Source organism: Gekko japonicus, unplaced genomic scaffold (genome assembly GCF_001447785.1).
Source record: "Gekko japonicus isolate JY-2015 unplaced genomic scaffold, Gekko_japonicus_V1.1 scaffold150, whole genome shotgun sequence".
Taxonomy (NCBI): Eukaryota; Metazoa; Chordata; class Lepidosauria; order Squamata; family Gekkonidae; genus Gekko; species Gekko japonicus.
The window spans coordinates 152,473-169,073 of NW_015160839.1; the positions used below are offsets into that span (position 1 = coordinate 152,473).

At 47.2% G+C, this 16,601-nt stretch overlaps 1 protein-coding gene across 1 annotated transcript in view; it reads right to left on the reverse strand.

Moving 5' to 3' along the window:
• Positions 1-289: 289 nt before the first annotated feature.
• GNB5 (guanine nucleotide binding protein (G protein), beta 5) overlaps positions 290-16,601 on the reverse strand; it is a 50,191-nt gene continuing 33,879 nt past the window's right edge. The window contains exons 7-12 of the mRNA XM_015418660.1: positions 15,728-15,871; positions 13,155-13,246; positions 11,069-11,117; positions 5,434-5,530; positions 2,702-2,868; positions 290-831 (exon numbers count right to left, since the gene is read on the reverse strand). Of these exons, the coding sequence (XP_015274146.1) occupies positions 820-831; positions 2,702-2,868; positions 5,434-5,530; positions 11,069-11,117; positions 13,155-13,246; positions 15,728-15,871 (561 nt within the window). The 3' untranslated portion in view covers positions 290-819. The remainder of the gene's footprint in view (positions 832-2,701; positions 2,869-5,433; positions 5,531-11,068; positions 11,118-13,154; positions 13,247-15,727; positions 15,872-16,601) is intronic.

Below are 16,601 nucleotides of genomic sequence, written 5' to 3' on the forward strand. Positions count from 1 at the left end.
CAACAATGGCCAGTTCAGTTGCCACTGGGAAGCCCACAGGAAAGACCCACAGATGGTGCCCTGACTTTCCCCTTGCATCTGAGAAAGGGAAGCATCATGACTCTGAACCCAGAAGCCTTTGTCAGTTATCATGGCTAATAGCCGGCGACACTTATCCCTCCAACAAGTTTGTCCAAGCTAACCCTCTTAAATCCATTAAGCCAGTGACCCACATGACATCTTGTGGCAGTCAGTTCCACAAGTCGCCTACTTGTTCCACGCAGCAGTACAGCAGAAACATTGGGGGGGGGGCAGATAAAGTGGGAGTCAGGCATTCTCTCTCTCTCGCTGCCTTTATGGGAGTGTGCAAATGAGCCTGAAGAAACCTTGACGAAGGTAGGAGTCTGTATTATTTCTGAGTTGACTTTCAGAAGAAATCTAATTCATGCAAAATACTATACACATAGTGTGCACTAAAACACAAAAGTCTGTTTTACATGTTATTTTGATAGAAGTCTGGCTTTTGGAATTGTTAAACTATTTGCTAAGAAATAAAGGTCGTTTCAAAAACAGAATTAAAAACAACTTATTGTACCACACACAGACCCCACCGCCACCACCCACTGTATGACAAAAGTGTATTTATTACCTTCTCTAACTAGTCGTGTTTGGGCAATGGTTGGATAACCCTGGCAAAATATTATTCAATCGTTTGACTACCAGATTGTTCCAGGTTGTTTCTTTTTGTGGCAGATTTCTGTTTCTTTTTGAAAATGTAGATTTCATTTTTGTGTCCTACGATGTCAGTTTTGACGCATAGTTTGGAGTCAGTGCTTAGGGTTAAGCCCAGACCTACAGAGAGAAAAACAAAACTATGATTAGGAACGGCAACGGTATTTGGTTTCCCCCGCAGGGCTCTTTTTGTAGCAGGAACTCCTTTGCATATTAGGCCACCACCACCCCCAATGTAGCCAATCCTCCAAGAGCTTACAGAGCTCTTCTTACAGGGGCTACTGTAAGCTCTTGGAGGATTGGCTACATTAGGGGTATGTCGCTTAATATGCAAATGAGTACCTGCTACAAAAAGAGCCCTAAAATGTATGTTACTGGCAAAACCTGTATTAGTTCTCTTAACTTCATCAAACAAGGATGGCGTTGCTGGTTTGATGGGTTTAACTGTGCGTGGCATCAATAACAATTCCAAAAATCAATAAATGATTAGTTAAAGGATAATTAATTTATAAACAAATATGCAAACCATTTATACAAGTTCCAAATCCTGAGCAAAATTATTCATACAATACACAATTCATAATCAGAGCATATATGATTTAATGTAAGTCCTGACTATGGCTCACAAAGTCCAAAACACTCCAAAGTGCTCAGTCCCTCCTAATGAACAATATGCTTCACAGCATAAAAGGGGAAAACAAGCTTCCAGAAGAGACCCACTCCAACAGTCCCAAGAGAGGAACACTTGAACGGTTCCAAAAGAAGAACGACAGGATTGCCAGTTCCTTCAATATGCTCCGCATTTCATCAATACGGCTTTATCAAGTTGGAACCCATAACATGAAGGATATCACTGAAAAACAGTCTCACAGTATTCAATTTACAATAGAATTTCCAAGTGGGCTGTACCATCACAATACACAATATTCTCACAGTACTGTGAAGCATATTGTTCATTAGGAGGGACTGAGCACTTTGGAGTGCTTTGGATTTTGTGAGCCATTTACAGAACTTGTGCTAAATCATTTATGCCCTGATTATGAATAATTATTGTATGAATAATTTTGCTTAGAATTTGGAAATTGTATAAATGGTTTGCTTATTTGTTTATAAATGAATTATTTAATTATCATTATTTATTGATTTTTGGAACTGTTACTGGCACCATGCAGAGTTAATATCTTTGTGTTTACATATATACTGTGTGTCTCAGTATTATATTGGTTGGCATATGAGCTGGTGAGTGTAGTGACCAGAGCACATGCATTGGGATATTTCCAGAACAGAAGGATAAGTAAGACTTCCAATCTGAAACAATGCTCGAAATTCCCTGTTTCATTTCTGACCAAGTATTTCCAATCTGAAATTAACCTTGGGATTCCATGCACTGTTTTGGATTTGAAATATCTGAATGCACACCCCTATCAAAGTGCCAGACCACAACTGGGGAGACACGAGTTCAGATTCTCACTTGGACATTCCCTCTGTCTCACAGTGCAAACAGACATGACGTTGGGAGTTCTGTGAACACAGGTCCCAGGGCATTTTCTCTAAAAATCAGATGTCTGGGGCCCCAAAGTGGATTGCAATGAAGTGTAAGGTAGGAGGTTAAGCCTTCCCCCTTACGGCATTTCCCCAACCTGAACTGCCCCACAGAACTGCAAAATGTCCTCCTGTATACTCCCTCGAGTTTCTCAGAGGAAGGGTGGGGTGAAAATGTGATAGACGATATCAGAATATTCCTCCAACTGAAGGTCAGTTCACACACCTCTGGTTGGAAGCAGGGGTATGAGTGAATGCACCTTTCCCATCAAACACATGGCCCATGAGAAGGCATTACATAAATACCTTAAATAAATTAACAAAGCAATTTCATTAAACTAGTTATTGACAGAAACCTGGGAAGAAATAGCAAAAACAACTGGATCTCCGCCTGAATTAGAGGAAACGTCAACAAGAAAGAGAAGGAAAAGGAAAACATATCCCATACTCTTAGTGTGTGATCCCATGATCCCGAGCAGAATGCGGTCCCGTCACATGAAACTCTCAAAGTGCTAACGCGATTCTCATGCCCGAACAGAATAGAGACACGTGACCCTTTCAGAACATCCCACACGTTGATGGTGTAGTCATTGTAGCCTGCAAATAGTAAGCGACCTGCAAAAGAAATTTCATTCATAAAGAATAGCCATTAAGTAAAAACTTTCATTGCTACACACTGGAAAACGACAATGATACCCACACTTTCCCAATGGCACAAAAAGTTGTGGGATTTATATATCATGGCTAAACTCTTGGATAATCTTACACATTTTGACAAATGTCCTACCCACACCAATTTTACTTCTGTATGGTTCCCCATCCTAATCTCTCTTACTTTGCAGGATACCCCTCCGGTAATGAATATCCTATGGCTCTGGTAAAATAGATCACTTAGATCCAACTGGCTAGTCTGGTAATACTTGTTATATTTGTATTCCTCTTATACTCGTTTTCAACCCTCAGTTTATTGATGCAATCATTGTTGAACACAAGTTAAGTTTTAAATGGAAATACTGTCACTGGCTACCTAATTACTGTTGTATTCTCAAATGTTGTTTTGATGATTACCTTCATTTTGTACATTCTCTTTGAAAATTTAATAAAAAGATTTATACAAAAAAGAATAGCCATTAAACTACAAAAACTGTTATGGCCACAGGATCCAACAGATAAAATACATCTAAATAGTCCCCCAGTTGGGTGGGGCATAACGTTATGTTAAAATTAATTTAAGAAAAACAGCAGCATCCCATGTGCAGTTATGTCATTTCCGGGAAAACCCCAGCAATGATGGAGGCTAACTCCAGGAATCGCTGGGAACTCTATGGTTTTGCCAGAGAGCTTTCTGGTGATCCCTAGAGCTACCCTGCGTCACTTCTGGGTTTTCTATAGTGGTGCACATAATGCCGTCCAAACCCTCCACCAATTGCCAGGCCTAGCCTGGCAGCCCTAGATGCCTTCAAACTTGGCATGCCATGCACTCCAAGTCCAATAAGAGGCCAGCACAGCCTCCCCAGAAGTTATCTCTTGCCTAGATTGTGTTTATGAGCAAGAGAGAAATCTCCCCTTCCTTCTCTTGTGCTCCCTCCCATTACTATTGCTGCTCTGAAATAACAGCAGGTGCACCAGCAGTAAGCCAGCTGGACAGAAAGAGGGGGGGAAATATCCCTCCCTCCCTCCTTTTCTCTGACAGATTGAGGTGCCCAATGTATACTGGGAAATGTAGTTCCCAGGGTGCCAGTCATCCTAACGCAAGAAGAGAGGTGCTGTCGGAAGGAGGAGGCAGAACCTTCTTTTCTTCTAGCTGGCCCATCAGCACCGCTGTCAAAACCGGGTTGCAAACTAGAGGCTTCAGCAATGATATCAGAGGGAGCAACATGGAGCTCTGAGCCCACAGCAGCATGCACGATCTGACTCAGTGTAGCCAGCCCTATGCACTGGTTTACTGATGGCTTATCCATGGCTAGTTACGAGGCAAGCCCAGGTGGCAAGACGTGAGCACAACTGCACCATGCATGCAAACTGCTTGCTCCTCCTCCAATAGAAAGGAGCGTTTCTACAAGAGAACGCACACGAGAAACTATACCGAGTCTGACCACTGGTCTATCCAGGTCAATAGTTTCTACTCCATGGTTCTCTGCATCACCTGGTATCTGAGCCTTACGCCCATATGCTGGGAACTGAACCCAGGACCTTCTGCACACAAGAGATGATGTGCTGCCACTGACACTCAAGCAGCAGGCAGCCTGCTAGAAGCGGTGCACTTAACACACCTTCCTCATACAACAACCATCAACAGGCCATGCGGAAAACTGCTGCTTGTCTACATCAGGGGTCTCCGACCTTTTTGAGCCTGGGGGGTGCCTTTGGAATTCCGAAACAGTCTGACGGGCACGGCCACGAAATGGCTGCTGCAAGAGGCACAGTCAGTCACACAGCAGCTGCTGCACCTTCCATTCAATCACACAGTGAAGATCCTTGTGCTGTTGGGGCAGCTGCTGCCAAAGAAACGCTTTTAAAAATCCGCACAGCCAAGCCAGTCTCCAGTGGCTGATCAGAAGCCTTGCTGAGCGAGAGACCCACCCGCCCCACCCACTCTCTCAAAACACTTGACGGACACCAGAAAAAGCATTAATGGGGATCCCTGGTCTGCATGCTTTTAACCCAATAGGGCATAAATGTTGTGTTACTCTACTCGTTACGTTGCTAATGGCGTTCCTTTAAAATATTAATTTCCCTATTTTATAGCATTTCAAACTGATTCTCAACGCTAGATCCAATTACCGGCAGCATTCAAAAGAATCACATGGATGCGGACCTTAATAAGTGCCTATCATGGAGTCTTTGGAGGTCTCCTTCAGTCATCTGCCTCTTCATTTTACAAGGCTGCAATTATACCCAATTTCCTAATTGTTCCTAAGCCGATGAGACTGAGCAGTTAAAACAAGACCTACCCCAAAAGGAAGCGGCTGTAATGACCACGCGCTTCCCCCAGCCCACGCCTCACTGCCGTCTGATTGCAGACTGGCAGCTCTGTCCGGACGCAATAGTTTTAATGATTTATTTCACTAATTTGGTTAATCAGTACATTGGGAACAACAAAGCTAAACCGACGAGGGATTTCACGGCAGTTCTCATTTCTCTCCCTCGCCCCCAAATGCAGCAGAATTTCAGCCTCACCACTGAGAGAGAAGTCCACACTGGATGCCCCAAAGATTATGCTCTCTTTGGAATAAATAGCGACTTCTCTGTCTGCGCGGAGGTCATATAAGCGGCACTAGAAGGAAACAGGTTAAAAAAAAAGGCAACATCTCAGCTTAAGCAGAGGCCAAAACACACAAATGATTTGTTTCTAACGTGATGTTCATCGAGTAGAAGGGCTTCCCACCTTCACATTTTCTTCACTTGCGCTTCTGTCCTGCAAGTGTTTTGCTCCCTCTAGTAGTCAATTCAATATTACATTCAGAGGTCATTTCGGGGGGATCGCGGGGGATCGCAGTTCCCCCGGGTGAGGTACGGGGGGCGGGGCACATGACGAAGCCCTGCCTCCTGCTTCCGCTCGCCCCACTTCTGGCCCTCATTCAGCCAGGAGGAGGCAGGAGAAGAGGGAGGGTAAGGTGCTTCCTCCCTGCCTCTCCCCACCCCTGCCTGCCTGGGGCCAGGGAGGGCCTTCGTGGGGCTTCCTCGCACTCCCGCCAGCCTTGCAAGTCCACCGCCGGGCCCCTCATGGGGCTCGGCAGTGGAGCTGCAAGGCCGCCAGCGGCGTCCAGGACCGTTGGGGGCGGGGTGTGTGGCCTTATGACACACTTCCGGTGATGTCAGGGGGGGTGGCATATGCTAATGAGTTATGCTAATGAGTTCCCCTAGCTCTTTTTCTACGAAACGACCCCTGATTACATTGCCTAAATGTCCAGCTTGACTCCCTGCAGATTTAAATTGCAGGTTTTTTATGCCGGACATAAAGCTATTCAATATCGAATCAAACACTAGAGGGAGCAAAAGACATGCGGAACAGACCCTCCCTCCCAAGCAACAGGGACACACAAGAAAGGAAAATAAGAATTCGGAAAACCCCTAATCCAGATTGGTTCCCTTTGAGAAAAAAAAAATCAAGGTACAAAGATATAAACACATAAACAGAGGGTACAAATGAGTGATTCCCCCACAAAGATGGTGATAATAATTCCGCTATGCAAAATAATATCCTAATCTATGATCATAACCATCATACATTTCGATATTTTCCATAATGATTTCTTTCTCTTTCAACAATCCATAGATTTCATTTGTCTTGTACCGGATTAACCACTAATATTTCTCCTTCCCAAGCTTGTCTAAAATAGCTGCAGTTTTATTCACAAGAATTATATGTGAATGATTTCTTGAGCACATTCATGTGTCACCCTTCCCCCAAGGAACTTAGAGATGCGTACATGGATGGTTATTTCCATTTTATTCTCAGTGCAGTCCTAAGAGGAACGTTTGGCTGAGAGCGCAGCAACTGGCCCTTGGTCACCCAGTGAGCTTCAGGGCTGAAGAGGTATGTGAATCTACCTCTCCCTGGTCCTCATCCAACATTCCACTAAGCCACAGTGGTTATTTGTGTGTGACAATGCCACTCTAAATAGGTATGATGCCACTGACGTCAGTGGATTTGGAAGGGTGTATCCCTGTTTACGTTGGTGCTGTCAAATGCTCTAATGCAACCAAGGATTATGGTATCCAAAGGACTATCATTTTGTATTTGAGTCTCCTAATTCTCTAAGGTAATCATCCAAGAGTTTGCTTTGGCGTACCTCTATAGGTTAGGCAGGGTGGTTCACTGGGGACAGAACACGCTTGGTGGTGGTTTCCATGGTGATGGTTTCCATTGGTCCATCAAGGGCGGTATTGTCTACTCAGACTGGAAGTGACTGTACAGGGACTCAGGCAGAGGTCTTCCACAGCACCTACTACTGAATCCCTTTAATTGTAGATACCAGAGATTGAACATGGGACCTTCTGTACATTAAGCAGATAATCACTCAGCCATCTCCACCACCACCCCAAACCTAAAAACACTAGTCCCAGGAGATAATATTGGGGGAGACCTCAGCTTCTCTGCTTTCCTGTTGCCTCCAGAATAACTGGTTGGCATAGTGTGAGAGCAACAGGATGCTGGACTAAATGGGCCATTGGTCTGATCCAGCAGGACTCTTCCTATGTTCTCATCACAGTGGGGGATCATGGAAGATCCATTATCACACAATCACGTTCTTTCTCAACCACATCTGCTTTCAGACTTTTGTTTTGCACCTTTTGCATGTGATTATGCATAGGTTTAGGGGTACCACAGAAACTGAGGTTGAGATGCCTTTGAATACATTACTACAAAATGATTAATAATTATATGTGGTTTTAGGTCTATGGGTTTTATTCACTGTGGGGAGATTCTCTCTGACACTGCTTTATCTTGCATCATAACCTTGTAATGGAGAGGTAGGACATATTTATTTAAAAAATCACTCGTTCTAAAGATAATTCTGTGACTTATCAGGACTGAGCAGGCTCACTGCACTCCAGGAGGCATCAAATGTTGAGGGCAATATTATTGGGTAAAGGTTCCCTTGATCGAAAGCCAGTCGAATCCGACTCTAGGGTTGTGGTGCTCATCTCCGTTTCAAAGCCGAAGAGCCAGTGCTGTCCGAAGACATTTCTGTGGTCATGTGGCCAGCATGACTAAACACCAAGGCGCACGGAACGCTGTTACCTTCCCACCGAAGTGGTACCTATTTAGCTACTTGCAATTTCTTGCTTTCTTGCTAGGTTGGCAGGAGCTGGAACTAGAGATGGGAGCTCACTCCATCATGCGGCACCCGGGTCTTGAACTGCTGAAGTACTGACCTTCCACAGCCTGCAGTTCAGCGTCTTAACCACTTGAGCCACCGCAGCTCCAATATTATTGGGAGGGGGATGGAAAACAGAAGATGATGGGAGAAATTGGGTCGCTCGAGCCCTTAAGTGTTTACAGTTTCTTGAAGTTCTGTATGTCGGAGGGGAATGTGTCCCCCCCCCCCCGGAATTACTTACAGACTCTCCCTTTATGCTTTTGCAGTAATCTACTCTTTTTGTCATGGTTGCTTAAAGAACCAGAACATCGATATAGGAAAGTACTGGTTCAGAACATAAATGCATTCAACAGCAGAGGGTAATGTGGCCAAACCATGTGGATTATTCCTGGGAGTCGGAATTACAAGATATCTGCAATTGCAGAGGACCTGTGCAGGCACCGTATGGATATTGAGGATGCCCTAAGCGATGATGCAGACGCAAATCTGAAAGCACCCATTATACAATCAAGCGGCTGGTGTTTCAGAGTTTGGAAAACCCAAACTTTGCCTCTCTCTATTCAGCTGTGAATCTTGGTGGGTGGTCCCGGGCATGTTGCTATTTCTCAGCCTACCAACACCTCCAGGGTTGCAGTGAAATTAAAAACAAGATGCAGATAATGCTTGCTACCCATGCCCAGCCCTCAGAACAGAAATCTAAATAAATACAGAAGCACAACCGACCTCCCCCTCCCACCTTCTTCAGCGTCTTCCCAGGCGCTTACAAGAAACACAGTTTTGTTGTGGTTTAGCAACCTTTCCTGCCTGCCAAGTTGGTGGGTAGGTGTAACGTGCCTGTAATGATAGGTATTAATTCACATGATGCGGAAACTTTCTACTGCCCTAAGAAAAGCCTTCGTTTTATGTGCTTTTTTGAAAACTGCATTTCAGTGTACGGACAATGGGGCAAAAGCCTGATTTGTCTCCTGAAGTCTGCTTACTAACGTCTAATTTAAATGTTCGAGTGGCACTGAAGTCCCTCCCCATTGCCAGAAAACCCTTAGTGGAGACCTTCTGCACAGCAAGAGATTACAGAGGGGTTTCCCCCAAACTTGGCTCCTAGGGAAAACAATATTTTCCCAGTGTCTTTGTCTCAGAAAAGGCATAGCCCAAATCTGGCCCCTGATAATCTTTCATTAGCAACCCTGTTTTAGTAACAGATGATCTAAAGGCATTTTCATCCTGACCTGGATGGCCCAGGCTAGCCCGGTCTCATCAAACCTCTGAAGCCTAAGTAGGGTCGGCCCTGGTTAGCTCTTGGATGGGAGGCCACCTATGCGAATCTTTTGCCCTGACTGTCAGCTATGCTGCCATGGGGGTGGGGAGGTTCGTTCTCTTCTAATTGCCTTTGCATTCCTTCTGTGCCTCTTTGCTGCTACAACGCTTATCTCTAAGTACTGCAGGTGGTGATGTTGATGTCTGGTTTTCTTGGGAACCGTTTCGTTCCCAGCTTCAGCGCTAAACGGCCGGAGCTCTATCTCCCGCGCGTGGGAGGATGGCTAATTGGCCAGGGCAGTGGGGGGTTGCATACGAATTCCCTTTATCCTATGATGCCCCATGGGCAGCCGTCATTCTTCAGTGCCTATGTTAATGCATCTATAGCTCTTCGATAAAGTATTACCTTTCACGAAAGCGAGTCCTACGTTGTCGGCTGTGGGTTCTGACATTGACCTGGATGGCCCATGCTGGCCTGATCATACTTTGCAGCTAGACAGGGTCAATTCTGGCTAATATTTGTGATGGGAGATTACCAAGAAGTCCAGGGTTGCTATGCAGAGGCAGGCAAGGGCAAAACACCGCTGAATGTCTCTTGCCTCGGAAACCCTGCAGGGTCACAGTAAGTCAGCTGTGACTTGACGGCACTTTCCAGCACCACAGGCAGGTGTACCTTTGCTCTCAAAGATTAAAAAGGCAGCTTGGGACATGTGATTTTGAGCTGGGAGGGGAAAGATTATGCAAGCCTCTGTTTGGAGTCTGTCCAAAGCTCCTTTGGGTGCAGGGAAGAATGCTTAGCCTGCAGTGTGAAGCTCAGACACACAGCAGAGAAAGCAGCGGCACCATAGATTGATTTTTCTGTCTTTCTTTCTTTGGATGGGAGCTCACCAAGAAGACCAGGTTCGCTATGCAGAGTCAGGCAATGGCAAACCGCCTCCAAATGTCTCTTGCCTTGAAAACCCTATGGGGTCATCATAAGTCGGCTGAGACTTGACGGCACTTTCCAGCCCCACCCAAAGGCACTTCCAACAGGCAAAGATCTTCTGAAGTAATCCTGCCAAATTTAGATCTCCCGCAGGCCATCAGAACTGCAGAAGAGGCTCTCGGCGGCTCCCACATTGACTAGATAAGACCAAGGGTAATAGTAAGCAACTTCTCAATAGGGTGAAAAGCACATGAGCTCAACAAACCATCAGTCCTGTCTGCAAAACAATTTCGAAATGGGTTGCAAAGCGGTGGTCACCTGACAATTCCACTGTATGTCCTCAGTCCGGCAGTGCTCGTTTTGTGGCTCACAGAGAGCCACGCCAGCAGTTACCATCAGTCAAAAGGGTCACACATTTACTTCCATCCCCAGGAAAAGACTCCCAGATCAGGGGGACTTGCAGCTTATCTGCCATCCAGTCCCTCCAGGTGGCTCTTCCAAGGTGGGAACCACCTACCGACCATGAATCCTACCAGGCAGTGGCCTTACTCAATTTTTTGGAACATGCAGTGGGTGCCACATCAAAGAGCGGTGCTCGGAAGATCCACAAGTGGCATGTCAATGACCCACATGTGCCTCCTGAGCCACTGAGTATCTCTGCCTTAGCCAATTGCTTTCAGTGTACATTCTGTGGAAAATGCACAAGGAATTTTACATGCACCCACAGCTTGATTTTAGCCAGTTCCAGCCCCAGTTTGGGTAATAATCAGACCATTCAAAAAATAAAAAATAAAATCAGGCAACCTACTGTGGCATCGTCTGAGCCAGAGGCAAAAGCATCTCCACTTGGATAGTACCTATACATGGAATTTAAAAATACCTGTTACATCCACAGGGTTCATTCTAAAAACAGTTGTCATATCTTGCAAAGCGATCCGGATATTAAGAAGCAGGGCTATTTTGGGGCAGGGACGCACAGGAACGGAGTTCCGGCTGGCTCCCAAGTTGGCCACACCCAGCAGGAACTCATTAGCATAATAGGCCACACCATAATAGGCCACACCCAACAGCAGAAACTGATTAGGATTGGCTACATTCGGGGTATGTGGCCTAACATGCAAAGGAGTTCCTGCTCCAAAAAAAGCCCTGGGTTTTGACAACAAACAAGGTAAACAGAATAAGAAGCAAAAGGTGGGTGTGGCTGGGTGACCACACTTCTGGTAACACTGGGGTGGGGCCTAATATGCTAATGAGCTGTGTTGTCATAGGTGTGGCCTAATATGCTAATGAATTTCTGCTGGGCTTTTTCTACAAAAAAAGCCCTGTTAAGAAGTATTGCTATTTGTGGCTCAAAACAGATAAAGACACCGGGAGATTGGAGACCGGATCTTCCCAGTATCTTTTAAAGCTTAATTATGTCCGCACGGGGCCAAATCCAATCTATTGATTACCAATAAAGGTCAGAGCAGAGGGATAGTACACAGATTTCCATCAGTCTTTTAAAATTCCATTACAGCTCAGTCCACGCCGGGGTCCCTCAGGGGCTGAACCCTTTCATCCCTGCATAGTTTCACTAATCAAAACCCTTGCGCCGTTCTAGCCCTTCAAAGAAAAACAAAAGACACTGCTGTCTCCAGGGTGCGTTCCACGCCCACTCGATGTGCTACCTTAGGTGGCCTCAACAGGCTGGGCCTCGGTCGGCTCTCCATTCTCCCCACTACAGTAACTCGTACTTTGCATCTTCAAACGTCTTTATTCAGGCTTTCCACAAATCAGGGTTCCCAGGGCAGTTCACAGAGCTCCCTTTCCTGGGCGCCTCTTGTTCCTCCCCTAGCCCGCACCAACAGTCTCGCCTTCATGCACATCTCCCTCTCGTGCCCTGTGCCGCCCAACTCCCCTCTGTGGCTGCCCTTAAATCTCCCCCTGGCTTAGGACCCACAGCTGCTGAGCCTGTACCGATCTCCCCTGCCTTCCATAGGCCAAATGATTCCTCTGGCCTACAGGCACGCCTTCCCCAGACTGCAAGGCTCCAGGCCCAATAGCCAGCCTCTCCCCAATCCATGCCCTTCTGCTAAACTAAACCCATACAATATGTTGTCGAAGGCTTTCACGGCCGGCGTTCATCAGCGGTTGTAGATTTTCCGGGGTGTATGGGCGTGGTTTTGCCATTGTAGGTCTCACCTTGATACAGAGAGTACTCTGTCTTTCTGTGTTCGACCTCTGGGGATGCCAGTCACAGCTACTGGCGAAACGTCAGGTCCTACAATGCCAAGACCACGGCCATGCAGCCCGGAAAAATCTACAACAGCTAATAAACCCATGCAATTGGGTGAGAGGTCTCCAGTTGCTCTCCCCTGCTGGCTTTTAAAGAGGCCCTGTCCCCTTTCAGCCGCTCCGTGCCCCCAGACACATACTTATTGTTTCCCCTTCAAAAGGCTAATAAGAGGGCAAAATGGTGAAACTGTGTGGGGATGAAAGGGTTAAGTCCCCCCTTGCGCCGTTCCACTCTGCTCGGGGGGGCTGCCTACAGGCGAAATGTACCTTGTCCGATCCTTATTGGTAGTCAGCACCTCTTCACACTGCTGCATGACCAACAAATAATGAAGCCCCCCTCCAGGATCCCTGACACCTGTAATGGAGAGACTCTGCCTTCACTTTCCCACCCACATCCAGCCTGCCACAACTACAGGGCAAGTGAGGGCAAGTGAGGGCTTGGTTCTGTAGATTCAGCTTTGCCATTCCACCAGCTTGTCACAGACATAAGACAGGGAGGAAGTCGGCCCCCCCAACCAGTCTCTTACTCCCATACTCTCACACCATCCCGAAATGTCTTTTTGTCTGCCAGTATTTCTGTGCCTGCGATGGATGGTAGAAAGCGGCAATGGTAAACTGACCTGACGCTGTTGACATCTGATTCGTGGGTTTCAAAAGACTGGATGCACTGGCCAGTCCGCATGTCCCAGACCATTGATTTTTTATCACACCCCTGAAAACAGAAAAAGGCAAAGTCATGGCAAGACCCACATTTTAATGTAAACTTCTGATGGTGCAGCCTGACTGGCGTGGGGTCCCTTCCTGACCAAACCTGTGTTAACTTTGCATCTTCTCTGCAGACCAAAGTTCTGCAGACCAAAAGACCCTGCTGGTGGTAAATGTTTTGTCTTCCCATCCAAAAACTTGAAGCTTCTCTAGGGTTGCCAAATACACCTCGGAGCAGGGGATCTTCGCTGGTGTCCGGGAGTTCGGTCGGGCGCGTGCAGCGCACCGGCAGGACGTCACCGGCAGTGACGTCACCTGCTGGAAATCCCAGTTCTTCCTCCCCTGAATCTTCAGTGGGGAAAACTCAAATATAAATATGAGGAGGGGGGAAAAAACCCAGAACTCGAATGGTTTCTACTTCCTCGCAATATAGCCACAGTTGGAAAATGGGTTGGCTTGCCGGGGGTGGGGTGTCAGTTTCTAGAAACAGGCTATCAGACAAGCGGCACAAAACTTCCACGGCTCTTGCTACTTGAGTCATCAGCACCAGGTCCATTTCTCACACGATGGAGGGGAAAGCCCGACTTTAGGATTATCTCTGTACTTCATGGGCTGGGAAATACCTGGAGATTTTGGGGGTGGAGCCTGGGGAGGGCGGCAGCATTTGGGGAGGGGAGAGAGATGTCAGCAGGGTAGAATGCCACAAAGTCCACCCTACAAAGCAGCCATTTTCTCCAGGGGAACAGACCTTGCTTGTCTGGAGGACAACTGTAACAGCGGGAGGTCTCCAGGTGCAACCTGGAGGCTGGCAACCCTACTCACGGACCACTCCATAATCATCTTCTCCCCAAATCCACACCCCAGCATTCTAGAAAGAGAACAGGTGCAACATCCTGCAATTCTTTCCCCTGCATTCATTTTTAAATCCAGAGTGGCACGGGGAAGGTGGGCAACTGAGCGGGACACGAGCAGCGGGAAGAAGAGTCTGCTGAACTCTTGACTGGCCACTGGTTTTCATTTTCCCCCAGCTCAAAATCACCCTCCCCACGAGGCTTTTTCATCCAGAAAGGGGAGGTGGATGGAGACGCTCCAGGAAACTGTACCTTTGCTCTCAAAGATAAAACAACAGCTGGCCCAGGCTAGCCTCATCTCGGCAGATCTCAGAAGCGAAGCAGGGCCAGTTCTTGGATGGGAAACCACCAAGGAGGCTCAGGGTTGCTAACGCAGAGGCAGGGATGACAAACGACCTATGTCAGTCTTTTGCCCTTATCTGGATGCCCCAGGCTAGCCCGGTCTCATCAGATCTCGGCAGCGAAGCAGGGCCGATTCTGGTTAGTATTGGGATAGGGGACCACCAAGAATCCTAGGGTTGCTTCGCAGATGCAGGCAATGGCAAACCACCTCTGAATGTCTCTTGCCTTGAGAGCCCTATGGGAGCTGTACCTTTGCTCCCAAAGATTTTTTAAAAAGCAGCTGGGGAGGGACATGTGATTTTGAGCTGGAAGGGAAAAGGTTATGCAAGCCTCTGTCTGCAGTCTGCCTGAAGTTCCTTTGGGTGTAGGAAAGAATGCTTAGCCTGTAGTGTGAAGCTCAGATACACAGCAGAGAAAGCAGTGGCACCATAGGTTGATCTTTCTTTCTTTCTTTCTTGCACGGCAAGCGTTTTGTGAATGTTTTCATCCTCTTTCACAAAGAAGCAGCAAAACCGCAAGTAGCGAAATCGCAGCTCAATGCTTCTGGCGCTATCCCACGTCACAAAAATTCCCAGGAGATGATGAGATGAATTCACACCATTTTTCTGACTCCCCTCCCCCAAAAGAGTCCAGGACAACCTCCCCCTTAAAAATCCCATGATGCTGCGGTATTTTTACTATCTGAGATCATCACCTCTGCTGTTTATCTGAATCCACCCTTTGTAATTGCACTTGAACATAGACCTTGGCGTTGGAAAACAGGTGGGATGACCTGTACAAACCAACCCCCAGCAATTAAGTTGTTGGAGGAGATCAAAAGCCCTCCTATTGTGTTGTCCCCATGCATTTGTTGGGGTAGCCCTGCTCAGCAGCCATACCTACAAATATTCCCTTTTGCTTGGAGACACCCCCCTCATTGAAACAGAGTTAACATCTGCCCCCCACCACAAAACACGCAGGCCCCATGCAGTTTTCCTTCCATCAACACCAGCCTACTCATCCAGGGCTAGCTCCAGATCTTTGGGGGGCCCTGGGTAGAGAGTTCCCGGGGGGGGGCCCTTCCCATCCACTCACTCACACGTCTCACAGCCTAACTATGGATCCTTCCTGACCATCTGCACTGCCCGCAGCCCTTTCCCCTGATGGCACTGACCGCCCAATGTGCAACTGGATGCATGGGTGACAAGTGAGCAGGCATGGAAACGGCATGTTGGGGAGCCGGCAGTAGCAGGCCCCAGCAGAAGCCCTGGCAGCTGCCCCACCTAGGGGGAAGCTGGCGCCAGCCCTGTACTTACCCCTGAGACAAAAGTGTTTCCTGTTTCCGAGGGAGCAAGATCCAAACACAAGACGTCGGCCCCATGCCCATGGAAGCTTTGCAACAGCTGCCCACTTTCAACATCCCAGAGAGCACAAGTGCCGTCTCCGCTAGCAGTCAAGATCTGGAGAAGAGAGAAGGAAAGGAAGGTTGTTGAAAGGATGCGCATGGCTGTGCCCTGGAGGGGCCGTGGCTCAGTGGCAGAGCATCTGTTTGGCATGCGGAGGGCCCCAGGTTCAATACCCAGGTGAGAGGATCAGAAAGCAGACCTCTGCCTGAGAGACCCTGGAGAGCCGCTACCATTTTGAGTAGACAATACTAGCCTTCATGGATTATAGGCCTGTAGCCAGGATTTTGTGGATTGTGGGGCAATTTTTTCCTCTGGTGGGGCTGAAGTTCTCAGTGCAGAAAGAAAAACCAGAATTCTGAGGACTATGACTCAGCTACTGTGGAATCAAGTCTTTTTAAAAACCAATGGGTCTGATTCAGTACAAGGCAGCTTCACGTGTTGAACTTTTGGCAATATTTTCAGGGGGGCAAGCTCAGAAAAACAAAAGAGACGTCATGTATTATTTCTGTGTTTCAGAATTCCCAGTTTTCACTCGACATATAAGAAGGAATAGTTAAGAGGGTGCAGAAATTGCTTTGTTTTGGATATCAGAGTAAACAAAACAAAACAATACTTTACAGCACACATGCGAGTCAGTCAGAGGAGGGTTCGTTTTTAGTGCAAAACTCTCCCCTTTTAATCCAGAAAAACCATCCAGCCAGGACAGCAGGTATTATGAACATCTCCCTTGTCGCCCCCCCCCCCAATCTATACGCAGTAAGAAGCTCAGAAAACATATGTAGGA